Source organism: Equus caballus, chromosome 10 (genome assembly GCF_041296265.1).
Source record: "Equus caballus isolate H_3958 breed thoroughbred chromosome 10, TB-T2T, whole genome shotgun sequence".
Classification (NCBI taxonomy): Eukaryota; Metazoa; Chordata; class Mammalia; order Perissodactyla; family Equidae; genus Equus; species Equus caballus.
Window position 1 is genome coordinate 78,215,962 of NC_091693.1, and position 18,467 is coordinate 78,234,428.

The 18,467-nt window shown below is 36.3% G+C and overlaps 1 protein-coding gene across 50 annotated transcripts in view; it reads right to left on the reverse strand.

Moving 5' to 3' along the window:
• TRDN (triadin) overlaps positions 1–18,467 on the reverse strand; it is a 392,671-nt gene that overhangs the window by 331,108 nt on the left and 43,096 nt on the right. For all 50 annotated transcript variants that reach the window (XR_011422188.1, XR_011422177.1, XR_011422182.1 and 47 more), the window contains exon 2: positions 8,774–8,983. Coding sequence is in view for 31 of the 50 variants with exons in the window: in XM_070223715.1 (XP_070079816.1) it covers positions 8,774–8,983 (210 nt within the window). In the remaining 19 variants the exon portion in view is untranslated. The remainder of the gene's footprint in view (positions 1–8,773; positions 8,984–18,467) is intronic.

Consider the following 18,467-nt stretch of genomic DNA (forward strand, 5'->3'; position numbering starts at 1 on the left):
AAATTAAACCACTTAAAAATGGCTAGAACATTCTCTCAATTTTAAAATAGAATATTTTAATCATTAGGTTTCTATCGTGTAATTGGTAGAATCTATGTATATCGACGTGATATTTAAAGAATCTATGTATATTCACATGGTATTTTTTAAAAGTTGGAAATCATGCAGTCAATTTATCTTTTTGAAATATTGAAACGTGCTTAAGGTCATGAAGAATAAATTAAAATAATATGAGCTACAATTTATATAACAATTACGATGCGCCATTCAAAATTCCAAGTATTCTGTGTGTATTAATTCATTCAATGCTCACAGAACCGCATGAAGCAGATACTATTATTACTTACCAAGAAGGAAACTGAGGCACAGAGAAGTGATTTTCCTAGGGTTACACAGCTGCTAATTGGTGGAGTCGGAATTCTAACTCAGTACTCTAGTCCCCAGAGACTGCATTCAATTACTTCGGTCTGGTCTTGAAGCCCACGTGTTCTTTTGTTATTCTTGTTTTGTGTTTTCCCTTATTTGTTTGTTTGCTTGCTATATATGCTTAGCAAATAACTTCTGTTTAGATCATACAAATTTTACTGAAGAATATGTGTCAGGCAGTAAGCAGGGCAACAGGGATATTAAGTTGAATAAGATAGTCCTTACCTTTGATATGCCTACAGTCCAATTAGAGAGACAGAGTTTAAAAAGTATTTTAAATGTGAATCCTAACACTATCAATATCATCATAAACTAATATTTTATACAGAAGTACTATGCTCATGACTCAGCATTCAGAGTGTAAAAAACACTACTGCATTTTCCTTTATTTATTTACGTATTCATTCTTTCATGTCAACATTCATTTAAATGTTTATTGAGCTCATACTTTGGACTAAACCCTTCTGAGCACTAGAAAAATCAAGTAAACAAAATAGACAAAGCCATTTTCCTTAAAAACCTAACAGATCAGTGGACAAGAAAGGTATTAAATAAATAATCACACCCAATAAATATATGCAACTTGTAATAAATGCCATGAGCAAAGAGCAAATAATAGAATGACAAATTATGGTTGAATGACTTGATTTACATTGAAAGTTCAGGAAACGTTCCTCTAAGGGAAGTGAATTTAAGCATAGCACTGAAAGATGTGTAAAACCTGGTCCATCAAAAAGTGGGGTATTAACATATGGTATGATTTATTATTGAACCCATCTATATGGCTAAATTTATAAATCCCAATATAAGGTCTCATTTGTCATGGTTCAAATGAGTGGCATAGAGCATTGGTGTCAAGTTTGTGGATTTTTTGACCTTGAAATCTGCCACCAGCAAAAACTTGGGGCCCAACATCGAATTGCCAACTTTCTACTTTGTAAAAACAATGGCATTTGAAAACAATGACAGAAATAATATTTGTAATTATCATCATTTCAAAAGAGAATTTTAAAACCATAAGTGTAGGAAGAATATAATTAAGAATACTTCTTTAAAATGAATAAACTTTTCATCTTTTTCCTCATTTCATGAAGAATCAACAAACTTTGATTATGACCTGAGAATCATTGGACTATAGAATCTTCTGTTTCCTTGAGGTGTTTATAAGCAGGCTGCAGTTGGGTAATGAAATGCATCCTTTTAGGTGAAGTGACCAAGAGGCCCAAACAGGCCAAGGACATTGAACAGAAAATGTGGGATTTGCGATAAGACTTGAATCAGAATTAAGAAGCACACAAAATGTCAACCATACTTGAAAACTCAGTACACAGAACTGCTAAAGTCTAAAATGTTGCATTTAGTGTATCAGTCTTCCAAGTCTCCTAAAACATACTAACATATTCATATATACACAGTCACACAGACATCTCTATACACACAGACTCACACACATATAAATATACATATACACATAACTGTTAAATGTTAAGTTTATACATTCTGATTGACTTTGGGTCTTCCCTGAACCATTTTACTCTTCTAAACTCACAGCCTGACAAACAGCACACCTGCTAACTGGGCTGAGTGCCAGCAAAAAAAAAAAATCAGGAAAATTAATTTCCAAGAGCAGTAGATAAATGGCATACCTCATTAGAAAATCTATTTAAAAAGCACATCAGGAGATGTCTGCAAGACTTTCATAAGAAATTGATGCTTCCTACCATCATGTCATTGCTGGCTCTCTTCTCAGATTACTGATCTTCCCTCCCAGTAATAAGATTCAAATTCAAGTTACATGTAATGAGTGCCTCCTATGTGCCAGGCACATATGTTTTGCACAGATTATCTTATCTAATTCTTAGAAAATTGTTTTGAAATAAGTATGTTTTGTAGAATGCACGCAAAAATTACCAAATATGTGTTGAACTCCCTGGTACAGCCATATAATGACTTTTCCATCTTATAGATGAGGATGCTAAGAATTTATGACCCTTGTTCTAAGGGAAGAAAAGCCAAGAGTTACCACAATTTATTCCTGTACATTCTGACCTAGAGGAAAATCATTAACATCCATTAATGCCTAAGTTTGTAGTCATTTCTTTAGAAATCCTGTCTGTTTGTGTTTATAGTTTAGAAAGAAAGTTCTCTCTTTATAAATAAAGCAAAGAAGTCCGTAGGGAATTTCAACCAAAGCCCAGAAATTCTGATCCTGAAAGAGTTATTAAGTGATCAGGGCACCCCTCCATTTTCTGGAAGAGCTTTCTGGCTGAGTCTGCAGAAGCTTCGGGGCAGAGCCTCCAGTAGCCTTTGTGACTCCCTGAGCTTGATTACTATGAAGAGGGTTTTGCCCTCCCCTGTCCGCCCAACTTGAGGTTTCTGAAGACATTCATCTTCCAGGAGAAAACTAAAGGAACTGTGGATGATACCAGCTGATCAGACTCGGTTTGTGGCTGCTGTCCTGAGGCAAATATTAATAGCTCTCCATTTCACTTGCACAAGTGTCCTGTTTTGGATGATAAATTATACAGTCATCCTCTGTGGTAGCTTTGTATCCTGTCAAATCACTAAACTGAAACTACACTTCCCAGAATTCCCTTACGTGTATGTTTCAGATAACAGTTGGGCACAAGAGAAATTTGTGTGAGTTTGGGAAGGCCAAAAAAAAGGTAATAGCCATCATTTATTCTCTGAAGGCTGGTGTAGGGCAGGTGCTGTCGCACTCATGCACATCGTCACCGATATGCTGGCTGACCTTGGTGCGCTGCAGCTGCCAGCAGCACCTCCTCCAGTTCCCGCTGGACCGCCTCCTTCAAATCCTGGCCAGGTGGTGTGCATTCCGTGGTGGAAGGCACTGATTTATCCTGCTGCTCACCCACATCATGGTAATTTGAGGGGGTGAGAGTCAAATGAGGGTTCTAGTTTGTCCTTGTCAGTTCCAGTTTGTCCTTAGCCTCCCCTACTCTATTTCCATCTGCCCTTCCCAATGATGGGGTTCAGGACATGCTACCCCAAAATATGGCACCTTGGCAAATTGAATATTTTGAATGGAAGGAATTTGAGAAGAAGGACTTTCCGATGCTTCCCTGAAGCAGGTCAAAAGACCCTCATGTGAGAGGTGCCCTACATATACCCGAAGGAAATGAATATCCTTATCCCCAAGATGCCCAGAGCAATCTGAATGAACAGGCCTTGCTGTTTCCCTCAACTTACTACACCTAGCTCATATCCTTTTTTATCCTGTCACATTTTTCCACTGCTTTCCACTTTTCATCAAACCTAGCATAAAAATGCTCAGATTTAACTGCTTCTTAAGGTCTTCATTTCCTTATCAAGGCTCCTTTATCACATAAAACTTATATTAAATAAATCTGAATGCTTTTCTCTTGTTACCTTGTCTTTTGTTAGAGGGACTCCAGTCAAGAACTTAAAAAGTAGAGGAAAAATATATTTTTCCTCCTCTATACCAACTTCCACTCTACCGACTTCTGACCCAAGGTGACAGCCTTACCTAGACTGCTTAAGCAGCTCCCATTAATGCATGAGCCATATAATAAATCCCCTATCTACATCAGTCATAGTGATTCTACTCTGATGAAACACTCATAGATGAGCCGTAGTAGTTTTTTTTTTTTTTTTTTGAGGAAGAGTAGCCCTGAGCTAACATCTGCCACCAATCCTCCTCTTTTTGCTGAGGAAGGCTGGCCCTGAGCTAACATTCATGCCATTCTTCCTCTAGTTTATATGTGGGACGCCCGTCACAGCGTGGTTTGACAAGCGGTGCATAGGTCTGCACTCAAGATCCCAACCCGCAACCCAGGCCACTGAAGCAGAACGTGTGACCTTAACCACTGCACCACTGGGTCAACCCCCATAGTACTTTTTGAATAGTGTTTGGACACTATATTTAGTAAGAAATGAGAGTAGGTGAAATCTCTTTTCTAGGATCTGTTTTTTAAGTGTCCTAAAATTTGTCTTATTTAATAAGAAGCAGCAAAGTCACAGGTTTTGCAGACCAGAAAGCAAGGTGCTGACCCTATTTCACAGACAAGGAAATATAAGTGCCTAGTCATGCTAGCTTGTAGGTTATAGAGCTGGCTGTGAACCCAAGTCTTCCGAAAGAAGCACATAAAAGCCAATTCTACATGCGCCTCACAAGTAGAATATATACGGCTCAATCAGAGGAAATTCAGAAAATAAGGAATTGTGAAGGTTGCCCCACAGAGAATCATTCTTCTCAATCCAGTACAGTACTTGCTTATGAAAATAGATTTTCATTTCTCTAGGAAGAATTTTTTAAAGGCTTGAAAGCATTTACCTTCTTTTCTAAAGTGAAGAGAGTAATTTAGAGCCAAGGACAGCTGCCCTGACTGGCTTTCAGAGTTATTGCCAGTGTGCTTTCTTCTACCACTAGCCTTGTTTTTTAAACATTAACAATATGTATTACAAAGACTATTATGTAGTACAAAAGACTCATCATGATGATAATATTAATCTGTAGTAAATAGATCATTCAAATTTTAATTAGCAAAAGGTATTTGAACTTCTTACTTGAAGAATTTATATATTTTTCCATTAGAATTTCAGCTTTGTGATTATTTTTTTCACTTCAAACCATTGGAGAATATTTCTCTTCCTAGATATGGCCTCATGAAGCCAGTCATCCCAAGGCATCATCTTTTTCCATTCATCTGTTGTAATTACAATACCTCTTTGTCAGCTAGAGTATTGTATGGTACTTCCTTATATCTAGGTATTTATTTAAAGATGTGTAACTTGGCAAATAATACTCTGAGAGTAAAATATGTAGTAGCCAGCCTCCAAATTGGCCCTCAACTATACTTGCCTGCTGGTATTCACACCACTATGTGGTCTCTTCTGAAATTTAATAGGGTTGACCTGGGTAACCAAGAGGATTTTGCAAAAACAACAGTGTGTGATTTCCAAGTCTAGGTCACAAGAGGCATTGTGGCTTCTGCCTTGCTCTCTCCTTGATCACTCGCTCTAGGGGGAGTCAGTTGCCATGCTCTGAGGACACACTAGCATAACTTCACAGCCAAATGAGCGAGACATCTTGCCAATGGTTCCACTACCCCAGAAAATCTTTCAGATGTCTGCAACCCCAGTCAATGTCTTTACTGCAACCTCAAGATACACCATAAGCTAAGGCCACCCACCTAAGCCATTCCCAATTTCCTGACCAGCAAACACTATGGAGTAATAAAAGTTTATTGTTGTTTTAAACCTCTTACTTTTGAGGTAATTTATTATCCAGCAATAAACTGTCATTAAAAAATATGGCAAGTAACATCTCATCTTCTAAATATTTTTATCACTTTTTCATTCTCATTTTATTAAATGCATTTATTAATTTTTAAAGTTGGTCAAAAACTGGATAAAATAAAAATTTTTATAATAAATATTTGTTTCTTCATAATATAAGAAATTATTTCAAAATAAAAATATCGGCATTACTCATTCTTTTAAGCAATGTGTATCGGAAAACCTACTATGTGACATGTACATAGATGGATAAGACAGTCCTTTCCTTGGATAAGTTTGAGTTTCTGAGTGCGATGGACAAGTAAACAGATACTTATAATCCAGTGTGTTAACTGCTGTTAATACAAGTGCCCACAGGTACTCAGGGAATGAAAGCACTGAACAGTGAATTTTCCTTAGGAAATCTGAGAATGTTTCACCAAAAATGGACATAGGTCTAGAAGGATAAATTCATCCTTCAAGAAAATTGAGGAATGAGTCTCTACAGGTGATATGAATATTTACACAGCGTTTGTGACAAACCAGGTCCTGTTTTAAGCACACAAATAATATTAACTTATATAAATCTCTTAACAGTCTTATTACATAGGTACTATTGTTATCCTCACTTTATAGATGGTGAAACTGAGGCAAAGAGAGGCTAAGTGACTTTCCAATATTGCACAGCTAGGAAGTTTTAAGATCTGGATTTACTACCGGGGAAATTCACTGAAATTCACATTCTTAACTACTTGTCTACACTCTCTGCTCTAAGAGGCGAGCGAGGGAGGACAGTATGAGCAGAGGCAGTAAGGAGAGAGACTATATGTTTTCCTAGAGGAAAAGAACAGGGAACAATAGTGGGAACTATGGCTGGAAAACAGGGTGCGTGAGCTGAATTACAAGATGAAAGTAAAGGGGTGCGCCAAGGACTTGAATTCCACGCCAAGGCATTTGTACTGTGGCAATAGGAAAACTTGATGAAATTTATGTTTTATGAAGATACCTTTGGAGCAACGTTAAAGGGGACAGACTGGCTAAGGGAGACAAGAAGAAATTGCATTAGTCCCCTCAAAAGAGAACCAAGGTCTGAAGTATAGTAATGGAGATGGTGGTAATAAGAGGAGGGAGCCAATTTATGAGACATATGAGGGTTAGCTGGCGTAGGGTATGGTGACCGATCAGGCACCGAGCAGATCTGAAAGATGACTTGCAGATTTCTTTTTGCAGGGAATGGATAGATGGTTAGGTCACTAATAAACAGAGAAAACTGGAGGAGGAGGCCTTACGTAGAAGATGTGTGCAATAAACTCTTCTTGAAAGAAGAAATGAAGTAGTAGTAATAGAGAGGCTATTGTTTTCCGTATCAGATGAAATGCCAGTAACATAGGCATCATCCACAGCACCTAATTACAACAGTCCAAGCAAGCTCTACTATGGACTGTCAGTGTGTCTTATGTTTAAGTAACCTAATCCAAAAGTCTAATTATAGGTAGCTGCTCATTTTATGAAATAATTAAAAACAAATTGCTTTCAACAGTAATTTCTGTAGTGCACTTACTAAATTATTAACTTTACAAATATTAGATTTACATGCAATTCTTAAAATATGGCTACTATGAAAATGAACCAGCCATATATTATGATCATATTTGTATCTAAAATTTAAATGAATGAAATTGTAAAAAGGGAAAGAATAGATGAAATTTCACAGCCAATAGGGACTCAAGGGAGTTGAAATCTCTTAGAGTAATGTAACCAACTGTTTTTCACTTAAAATTCTAGGTCATAATTTTATATTCTAGGCATTTCAATTGTATATTCTTTTAAGTACCTACATTACACAAGATATCAAAAGTAGTGCCCATTTAGAGCAGAGGTCTGTGGCTCTGGACAATTAGCCCTTTTGCTTTGGTTAATACCATAGAACTTATCTCTATCTGTTAGATGATGCTCACTTTAGCCCAGCTGCCAATGGTGCAGCGGGCAGAGTCATCTCAATGACACCCCCATGTTAATAAACCCAAATGATGCAGTTTTATGACTGATTTATACTTGTATTTCTTTTAACATAGCAACTTCCTGGCACATATAGTAGGTTCTTGATAAATAATTGCTGAATGAGTAAAATGCCATAAATGAGAAGTAGAGAATCCTTGAGTTTATAGAATGCAATTTATAGTATTTACGGTTTCTGGGTCTTACTGATTCCACTCCAACTGGAGAAAGAAGGGGGGGCTAGGAGGTACAAATCTGAACAAGCACATTAGGAGGTTAATGAAATGTTTCTGCTGGTGGTAAAAAGTGATAAGCATAAATTTATTCATTTATTCATTTAATATTTATTGAGCACCTGACTGATTCCTTCCCTCAAGGATCTCGGTCAATACAGTGTGTCGGATGTGGAAACAGACAAATATAATATAAAAATATAAAAAGACTATGAACAAAGAGATGAATAATATGCTCAGAGATTGAACAGACCATAATGAAAATCTGTCTTTCCTCACTTGAGTTATTCCTATTTCACTCCAAATCCGTAAGAACACATGGTCATTCAAGATGTAATAACTCATTACAAGTCATTCTGGGAAAATCCTTTTAACACTCTTTATTTTCAGGAACTCGAAATAGGATGTTTCGATAGGAGGAGCAAAGAGAATGTCTGGAAAGAAAGCTTGGAGCCAGATGGTAGAGGGACTTAAAATTACTTTAGACAATTTTCCATTTGTTCAAAAGTTTTGTGTTTGGTTGGGTTTGGTTTTATATTGCCAAGGGTAAAACCTACAAGTCATTATTTATTACCAGTTGATAAGTCCCAGTTCCGAAACTAAATATCCACCCAAGCTTTTTAATCATTATCTCTGTGAAACTGTAATATTCCACCTTTTTTCAGCTCTACAAACACAGAAATCTACTTCATCTGAAATCAGTGAGTACAACAGCTAAAGAAGAAGAAAAGGAAGAAGCAGACAAGAGAACTGGAATTCAGTGACCCTCAAGCACAAGATGGGGTGAGCAGGAACAAAGCCAGAAGTGGGGAGAACATTGCTTCCTTCATTGAAAAGCCAAATTTCATGGATCTTACCTGACAAGTTTCTGTAATCCACTAAATCAAACATAACAACGGCAACAGCTGACCATGTGATTATCAGAGCAACGACCAGAAGCCAGGCTGCTGGGGAGCTGAATGTTGTCACTATGTCTTCTGTGACGGTCCTCTTCAGCACTTTTCCAGGGGACTTGGGCACAGATCCATTTTTGCTGTCTATCACAGTTGTGGTAGTAGATGCATTTCCTAATCAAACATTCAGAAAGGAGAATTACAACCTAGAAATTCACATCAAATATTGATGACCACAAAAAAACACTATGTAAGTGTATGCAAGTTATTTATACCATTTTCTATAGTAGAACACACTTCTTTCGTGGCAGGGCCATACCTCCCTGCCCGCTGCCACTACCGCATGGTCTCTTCCTCAGCACTTACCTTCCACTCTGAAACCCAAATGTGCTTATAATAAGCATTCATCATCTCCCAAGGTCCATGAAGTTTGCCATCAGGTCATAAACCTGGTCATCACCTTGAGTTCATTTTTCTTCCCCCTTACCACCTTCTATGCCTACTACCACCAAAGGCAATGGGTTTTTGGGTCACCTTTTTTTTTTTTTCAGAACTATATCTTATTTATTGTTTTGCCATCAGTAATTATTGTAGTGCCTGGTACATAAAAGGTACTCAAATGATTCTTAGACTTCACTTTCGAAAGAATATGAGAAGGAAACCATGAATTGAAACCTTTAATATCCACGGATACATTTTAGCAAATTTCCAAATAAATTCATGTTCATTATAGAGAATTTGATTTGGGTCACCTTTTTAATACATTTTTCTCCTATTTAGATTCATATCTCAGTTTGAACGTAACAAAAAAAACATCTGGAGGAGGAACAAAATCAGTAATGAAATGCTTCAAATGGATGTAACTCCCTCTGGATATCCTGGTTTAACAGCATAACTAACCCTGCTATTGAGACCATTCATTTTTATTTGCAGAGGGGCACAGATCTAAGAGAATACTGATGGAAAATCTTATTATATCCAGTAACTTTTTATTGCTGCTTTCAAGAGTCTACACGTACATAACAGAAAATTCAAAAAATATAAAAAAATAGCAAAACAGTTATTTGTAATCTCATTATTCAGAAACAACTACTGTTAACATGTTCTACTTACATGTAATTTTCTGTGCATACATATACGGATATAAATATATCTTATTTGCTTTTGACAAGTCATCATCACAGTAACCTTTATGTTTTTTACTAGGCGATAAATAATACAATAAATATCCATGCTCTCTTGCCATACATATTCCTTCAAATACCACTCAAGTGCATGGCATGTCATTTTGTGGCTGTGCATAATTTAGTCAAAAAGCTTTCTACCTAGGGACATAGCAGAAGTTTTCTCAGCTCACATTATCAATTATTCCATCAGGAGAAATTCTGAAATATAGACTTTCTAGGACAAATAACATAACTTTTGGTTTTTTTTAGAATATATGCGTGTATTTGAAAATTAGTCTACTTTCAAAAACTGTATATGCCAGCAGTCTAGGTTTCCCTATCCTTGGCAATAATAGGTATTTCCAGTGTTTAAAATCTTTGCAGTCACATTAGAGGAAAATGCTGCTTCATTTGCAACTTTTTGATAACTGGAAATGAGTTTTTTATATGTTTATCTTTTCTTTGCATTTTTTGTGAATCTTTTGTCCATTTTTCTATAATCCTCTTTTCGGCAGTTTATAAAATTGTGTACACATATACATTTATATTTATATATCTGTATGGATGTATGTGTATATGTATGTTTGTATAGACATAGATGTATGTGTGTACATGTATATGTATTTATATATGCATGTGTACCTACATGTATGTGTACATATATATGATAGCACCTTATCTGACGTTTATATTGCAATTTTTTTCTGCAGCTATTTAACTTTCTATTTTTACAGTATTTTCATGTACAGAATGAACATTCTAAAATAGAATAACTCTTTTATTTTTCTCTTATAAGTTTTCCACCTTGTATGGCTAGAAAGCCCCTTTTAATCGAGAGTAGGCATATCTGATTATTTTGACAACCCTTGACTCATAGAAAGTTGAATCTGGAGCAAACTTAGACATCACCTGAAACAACTATTTCATGTTACATTTAAGAACAATTGAAGACCAACCAGGTCAGTGACTTTTATAGCATTTTCAATCTCAAATTACATAGATGTACAGTAAATAATTGAGTCCTAAAGAGAAAAAAATATCCCTAACAATCTGAATATTTTGGCAAAATCACAGCTTAACAACATATTTCATATGTTTTAAATACGGACCTCATTGTCTAGAATAATTGAAAAGTTTTTCTTTTTATTATTTATTTATTTATGAGGATGTTTTTGCTGAGGAAGACTGGCCCTTAGGTAACATCTGTTTCCAATCTGCCTCTTTTTTTGTTTTTGCTTGAGGAAGATTAGGCCTGAGCTCACATCTGTGCCATTCTTCCTCTATTTCGTGTGTGCGCCACCATAGCATGGCCGACAACTAGTGTAGGTCCACACCCGGGAGCCAAACCCTGAGCTGCCGAAGTGGAGTGCGCCAAACTTAACCTCTGTGCCACAGGGCGGCCCCTAGAATAATTTAAGATTTACACATCAAGAAAGAGAAAATTTGATTCATCATAGTCTGATATTCATAATTAAATGTTTTCAATTTTACTATTTATCATTAAATTACACTTCCAAATTAAGAAAAAGCAAACTCTAAATTTTCAAACTTCTTTAACATTTTTCACAAAATAAATTTTACCTAACTGGAAAGACTTCTTCTAGTTACTCTTGGAATGTGCAGAAAAATAATTGAAAGCTTTTAATCTTTTAAAACCGAAGGGAATTCTTTGTTCTCCTTGAAGGCCTCCGAATAGAACTGAAATGCCTCCCTCCCGTCTTTCTGCCTCTTGCTCTACCGTCCACAGTTCTTCCTTTCAGGTAGGGCTAGGTTTTTCATGGAAACGGTAAAGCAAAAAAGTTATGCCATGGGTTTCAGAGACAAGAGAGATTGGGATTCACTCTCGGCTCCTGCCTGGATTAGCTGATTGGCTGGAAGTTCACCTCTGAACGAGAAGCACCTTTATCTAAGGCATGAGGTTGGTAAGCCTCCATTTACAGGTTTACGATGGTGGAGAAATAACCCATACCAACTGCTGGGCCTTTTTCCTGCTATGTGGAATTATTCAGCAAGTGGCAATATAACAGCTACTAAACTACAGCATCATTCTCTTCACCAGCATCGTTACTATTACCACCACTTGCACAGCTACTGCTTTGACTGTGACTAGAACTGCTACTGTCATTACAAGGAAAGGCTAGAAGGCAGGATTAACCTTAGAAACAAAGGTTGAGGGACGGAATCTTCAACAAATGCAGGCTTTTATTTCCACTTAAGAAGCACACACATTGGGCTAAGATATTTTCAGGAAACCAAAAAAGCATGCTGTGACTCCCTTGATGTCTTTCCTAATCAATTAATTTATTTCCTGTAATACAGAAAAAGAGGGACGCATACTGTGATTTATTCATACTAATGGAGGCTGTTTTGCCCCATTAACAAAATTAAGAGAGATGATCTATAACAAAGTTATTTTGTTATAGTACAAATGTCATCAGTGTAATTGAAATTTTTAAACTAGAAAGATAAAATTTTGAACCTTCAAATATATGGGTACACAGCGTGGTTATATATAAATTCAGTTTATAAGACAATGTTTAGTTGTTGAGGGAAGAAATGCAAATACTCCATGCAAAATTAAGTACTCTAGTTAATAAAGTTTGACTCTTTTTATTTGTTTCTTTAGCCATAAAATATATGATATAACATTCTATGACTGATTAGGGAAAAGAAAATCAAATACATTCAAGTGTATATATTAGTAGATATTAATAATAACCAAACACAATGAATGGAACTATTTTTTCAATGACAATGGTGAATCTAGGCCCATATCTTTAAAAGATTAAAAAGCTGATAAGGAACGTCAGTGGTAAAATAATTTAATTAAGATTTTAAAACAACTTTAGGTAATAAATTAACAATAGTGACAATGAATCTCCTTTCTTTTCTAAAAAACTATGTGAATACATATCCCAAGTTCATGAACTCAATTTAGTTGAAATGATAGCAAGATGGAAAAATATCTTTAAAAAGCAGATTTCACAGACTGCACTTGAGATGGTGCTCAAAGAAGGAAAAATTAGAAAGAACTCATATCATATCCTCTCATTGATTTTTGTGCCAAATTCGCATCGCTGCTAATGGCAGTTCTGAAATAGATGAATGATAGGCGTGCTTTGAAACGCAATTTAAGACCCAAGTGGGGCTACAAGTGAAGTAAACCTTTAGAATAATGATTTGCAGGAGAGGAAGTCAATCATAAGCGTTTAGGAGAGGCCCACCTGAAAGTTGATATGTTGCTAATCTTGAGTTTTTTAACTTCTGGAAGGCTTCCTATCACGCTATGTAGAGGACACTGGAAGAATTGCCTTCGTACTTCAGATTCACTTCAGTGAATTGTGTATTAAAGAGTATTTCTGTGGACAATATCATACACACCTGCTTGGTATCTTGAAACCGAAAAAATACACTGACTGAGATTTGATACAAATTAGTTGAATCCTGGTCAAACTTTTAAAAGGTAGAAAATTTTTAAAGGAACAAGAATTTCTATATTTTTTTCTTTTTTTGATCAGAAAAATGAGACATTATATAAATTCAGGAAATAATGCAAGATTAGAGTTAAAACATGACTCAATTTTTTTAAAGAACTGATATTAATATGAATTCCAAATTTTATTTCACCTTATAATCCTGTCAAAAAAATCATGATACAATATTTTAAATAGATGAAAGTGATAAAATTAACACTAAATTATTTTTTTAATTTTTCCTTTTTTTGTCTTCATCTCCTCAAAATTCCCACTTAAGAATTAATCAAAACTCAAAGGTGATGAAAATATATTCTGAGTATTCAATTGCAAAACCATAAGCAATTTGAAAGTAAGCTGAAGGTTATCTTGTTTAAAGAAAATCATGTGTTGCCTTTCTTACGGAAACACACTAAGTTGTACCTTTCATTTTCCATTCAAATTTACTGCAGAAGCCACACAGAGCCATGAGGGATAAAAATTGAGGGGAAATAAATTGCCTTCCCGGACAGCTGGTCAAGATAAATGCAAAGAACAGAGTGTATAATGTGAGATTAATTAATGTTCGAGAAGCACTTTGAAGATGACAAGAGCTAGTTATTGATATGGTGGAAAAAATGAGAGGTAAGTATTACTGAGCGATTTGACATGGGTGATGCTTCTTGAAAGTCAGTATCTCAGAATTAGAGCAGGCAACTAGGATATGCGACAGTACTTTCTATGACTACTTTTTAATTCCATTCCTTTTGATTTCATACAAATTATTTTGATGGCCAGATAGCCAGAATCAGCTTCAAAAGAAGTAGAGATCTGGCTGAAAGGCCATGTAAGTCTGCCCCATAAAGTAAAGTGAGGGGCTGCCGATGTAGGGGTCCCAAAGACCAGCTTCACAGTCAGGTCACGCATCGACGAATAAATCGGAAGCCTCCTGAAAGAAGTCACTTAACCTCATCATGCCTTATTAATCAGATTAATCTTGCAATGGCCATTTTTACCTGCAATTGGGAATTACATTGCTAATATAATTTTGGAATGGCATATATTTTTATAATGCCATTGATAGTATATACTCCCTCTTTCTCCTTTGCTGTCTAATTCTTGAAGGAAAAATACAGTGTTAGAGTACTCCACAAAGCACATCACATAGTGAAATGCAAAATTCATAATTAATGCTTTATTTAATGAGGATATAATGTTTTATTTATACCATTCTAGAATATAGGTGTCTTTCTTGAGCATCCTGGAAGAAATTGCATTGCCAGTGTCCCATAGGCATTATACTGGGCAAGAGTGCAGGTAAGAATGGCCATTGCTATATTTTGTAAGTGTTCCAGAAAATATGCACGTAAGTAAGAGTTTTGGAGAAAGTCTACTGAAAGAATCTTTGGGCAAATAAAGTTGAAAAGTGAGAAATGTGTCTTTTAACTTACATATTTTATCAATTTTAGTGTTTGCAGAATGTTTATGTATCATATACATAGAAATCTGTGAAATTAAATTGTGTTTTTCTACAAGTGTATATAAACTGAATGAAAATAGATTTTGAGAGGCAAGATAAACCATGACAAGTCCCCAAAACAATCTTTATCAAAATAATCCTACATATTCTAATGGATCATATATATATAAAATACTGATAAACCATAAGAAATAACTAGAGTAATTTTTAGATAGATCCAGAGTCTAGGCACTTAAAAAAAAGAAACAATAACTATTCACTCTCTTTCAAGGTAAAAATTACTTTTGTCTCAAACCAGAAACTAATCCCCTGTCAATTTCAATGAAAGCCGTAAATTGCCACCTTTTCTCCCAAATATTTGAGATGTGATCGTTGTAATCATATATCAGAGAATGATTTGGCCAACTAATCTACCTGCTGAGGTGAAGAAATATATACCTATATTTTACACTATTTAGAGCTCCTTCCTACCTACCCACTCCCTCCACTTCCAGCAAGTGATTTTTTTTTTCTAGTTGTGGTACTAGAAGGTGAACACTGACCTAATCCCTAGACGTAGGACTGGCCCTTTAAGAGAAGCCTGACCATTCAGAACACTTCCTCTTACTTGTAACTGTGAGGGATGGAGCAGAGTTCTCCACATTTTTTGTGGAACTACTGGGAACAGTCTCTTTCTGCTGGGGTTGCTGAGTGGTGGGGTCTAGCAGTGGCTCTCTAGCCCACCAGGTGGAGAGTCAGCTGCAAGAGGGAAAGTGGCAGGGTCCAGATGCCACTGTGTGGGGTCATGGAGCCAGCTGTGTTTAGAGGCAGATTTCTCTCTGGATTTTCCAGTTACATGAGAATACATAAACTACCTTGATTTGGCTGCGACCATATTACTAGTCATCATGAGTTCTGACTGACGCTCTTACTCCCACTAGGAATGTAAATAATTATTCTTCTCCATCTGTTTGTATCATGAGGAGTGATCAGTCAGGATGATCCAAATACCCAAATTATTTTCATTTTTGAAAAATAAATCTCAAATCTCACTCTTGTTTCTCAAGTGGCTGCATTGACATGGTCCTAAATGCAATGAGGTCTTTGGGGGTTTGCAAGGTCAGTTTCTGACACTGAGGTGCCCTTTCCAGGAAGAGCTTGCTCATGTTCTGGGTGAATGAGAGGCAGGATCTCCTTTGCTGGGCAGTGGTCCCTCGCTGTGACCTGCTGGCCCACTTTCCTGCCGTCCTGGCTGCAAAGGAATAGATGTCTCTTCTCATACTAGCTCCTGTCAGGCCAGTTTTCCTCTATCTTTTAAACTTTTCATTTTCAACTTAGTAGTTACTCCGCATTCAGAATACTAGTCTTTCTACAAATAGTACACTGAATTTTAAGGTGAAAAGCAATGATGAGTGCACAACTAGAATTCATTTATTGAAACAAAATGCATTAAACTCATAAACCATTACAGGTAAAATGCATTGTGTTTTACCCATCGAAAGAGGGCAAGGATTTATGATGAATTCTTTTTTTTCTATTAAAAAACAGCTTTATTAAAACTCCACTGTTAAAATCCAACTCCTCTTTCAAGAATTATCTCAATGTCAACTCCTTAATGATATGTTCTTGGTCTTTTGAGATGAACACTGTTGTTCTTACCTGTAATGCTATAGCATTTTTTGGATAAATACAGTGACCTGAATAAAACCAGCCAGACTTTTTTAGCCCTTGGTTTTTCAGCAATGCTTGAATTTGGGAGCAAGTCATCTCTCCTTTCATAGCTCTTAGCACAGCACTTTTTACACAGGAGGCCCCAAGAAATACTTATTAAATGATAAAACTTCGTAAGTTTTACTAAAGGCGGCCAGCTAAAATAAAAGTGTCATGTTAAATAACCTCAATGTTTCTGCATGTAGAAAGGTGTGCAGCATATAGTGACATCTAACCAGAGGAATAAATTAAATACAAAACAAAATACAGTTTTGCGACATGAGAAAGCTTGAAATGAGAGATAGGCTACTGATGGAAGTAAAAGCACATCTGTTCAGGTGCATCTTATAAGTAGTAAGAAGTTTAGCTGGTCAAGATTATTAAGGCTACAACAGAGGAAAGATTAGTGAGGTGGAGAGAAAGATATGCAATCTCTTTGAAAAAAAGTATATATTTGCTAAATAATGTCAATAATTAAGCAGAGACACTCCTTTCCAATGAGGCAGTTAGAACTAGCATCTCAGATGTTATTAGTGTTGTTAAATCTCCAAAAGGTACCAACAGCTGGGAGAGGTTTCTACAACCAGCTTGAGCAGAGTAAATAGAAAGGTGAATAAAAATGCTGATGATCAACTTACAAATGTGTGATGATGCATTTTCTTAGTCCGCTGGGGCTGCCATAACAAAATTCCACAGACTGGATGTCTTAAACAACAGAAGTTTATTTTTTCACAGCTCGGGAGGCTGGAAGTCCCAGATCAAGGTGACTGCATGGTTGTATTCTGGCGAGGACTCTCTTCCTGGCTGCAGGAAGGTTGCCTTCTCACTGTGGTGCCCTCACATGGCAGAGAGAGAACCTGCAAGCTCTCTACCGTCTCATGTTTTAAGGGAACTAATCCTATCGTGAGAGCTCCACCCTCATGACCTCATCTAAACCTAATTACCTCCCAAGGGCCTCATTTCTGAATACCATCACAAGGTGGACGAGGTTAGGCCTTCAAAATGTGAATTTGGGAGGACACAATTCAGTCCGCAGTATGCATATTTCTATGTGATTATTTTAAAATGGCTCAAAATAACATTAACATATTTTAAGCTTAATAAGCATAGCTATTTTAATAGAGCTATATTTTTTATGTTAAAAAATGAAAACCATGGCCATGGTCCCTTACTACCAGTACATGCCCAAGTAGCCCAGATCAAAATGTCAGGGGGCCCTACTTATAGAAATATAGTTTAGGGATGGAAATAAATGAATCAACACAACCCATGAGATAACTCTTTCATAATGGTGATTTTGACAGACTCAATCAGGTTCATTTTAGGCAAATAATCCATCCTTCCCTCACAAACACAGGAAGTCTCGAGCAAGAAGATAAGCCATTTTAGGGTCTGTCTGATTGTATGAGTTTGAAGTTTGGGGATGGAATCTACAGAAAATCTCTCAAATTCTATGAACTTATTTTCAGGCAAATAGAAGTTAGACTCTGGTTCCTAGAAAATGTTGATTCCAATAGGACACATATAAGACCCACGAACTATAGTGAGTTCTTTTGAGAAATTAATTTTCTAGTACTTTATGTTTGGGTTGATATGTTTTCTTCCTGGGCCAAATATGCATAAATGAAATCCTTTACCTAGCCCCACCAGTCCTCCTACTAAATTGCCCCATTGTCATTGAATCCCCAACCTGCCGAAATAGAAAAGACTTGAATAATGCCATGCTATTTCAATCTGGAAGAAAATACCAAACTGAATGCTTCAAGATCATTAGCTTTCCGTTATTTGTTGACTCTAATGTGGGTTTTTTACTTTCCTTTTCTTAAAGACATTTTCATGAAAATCAGCTCTCTCAAGAATTAATCATCTCC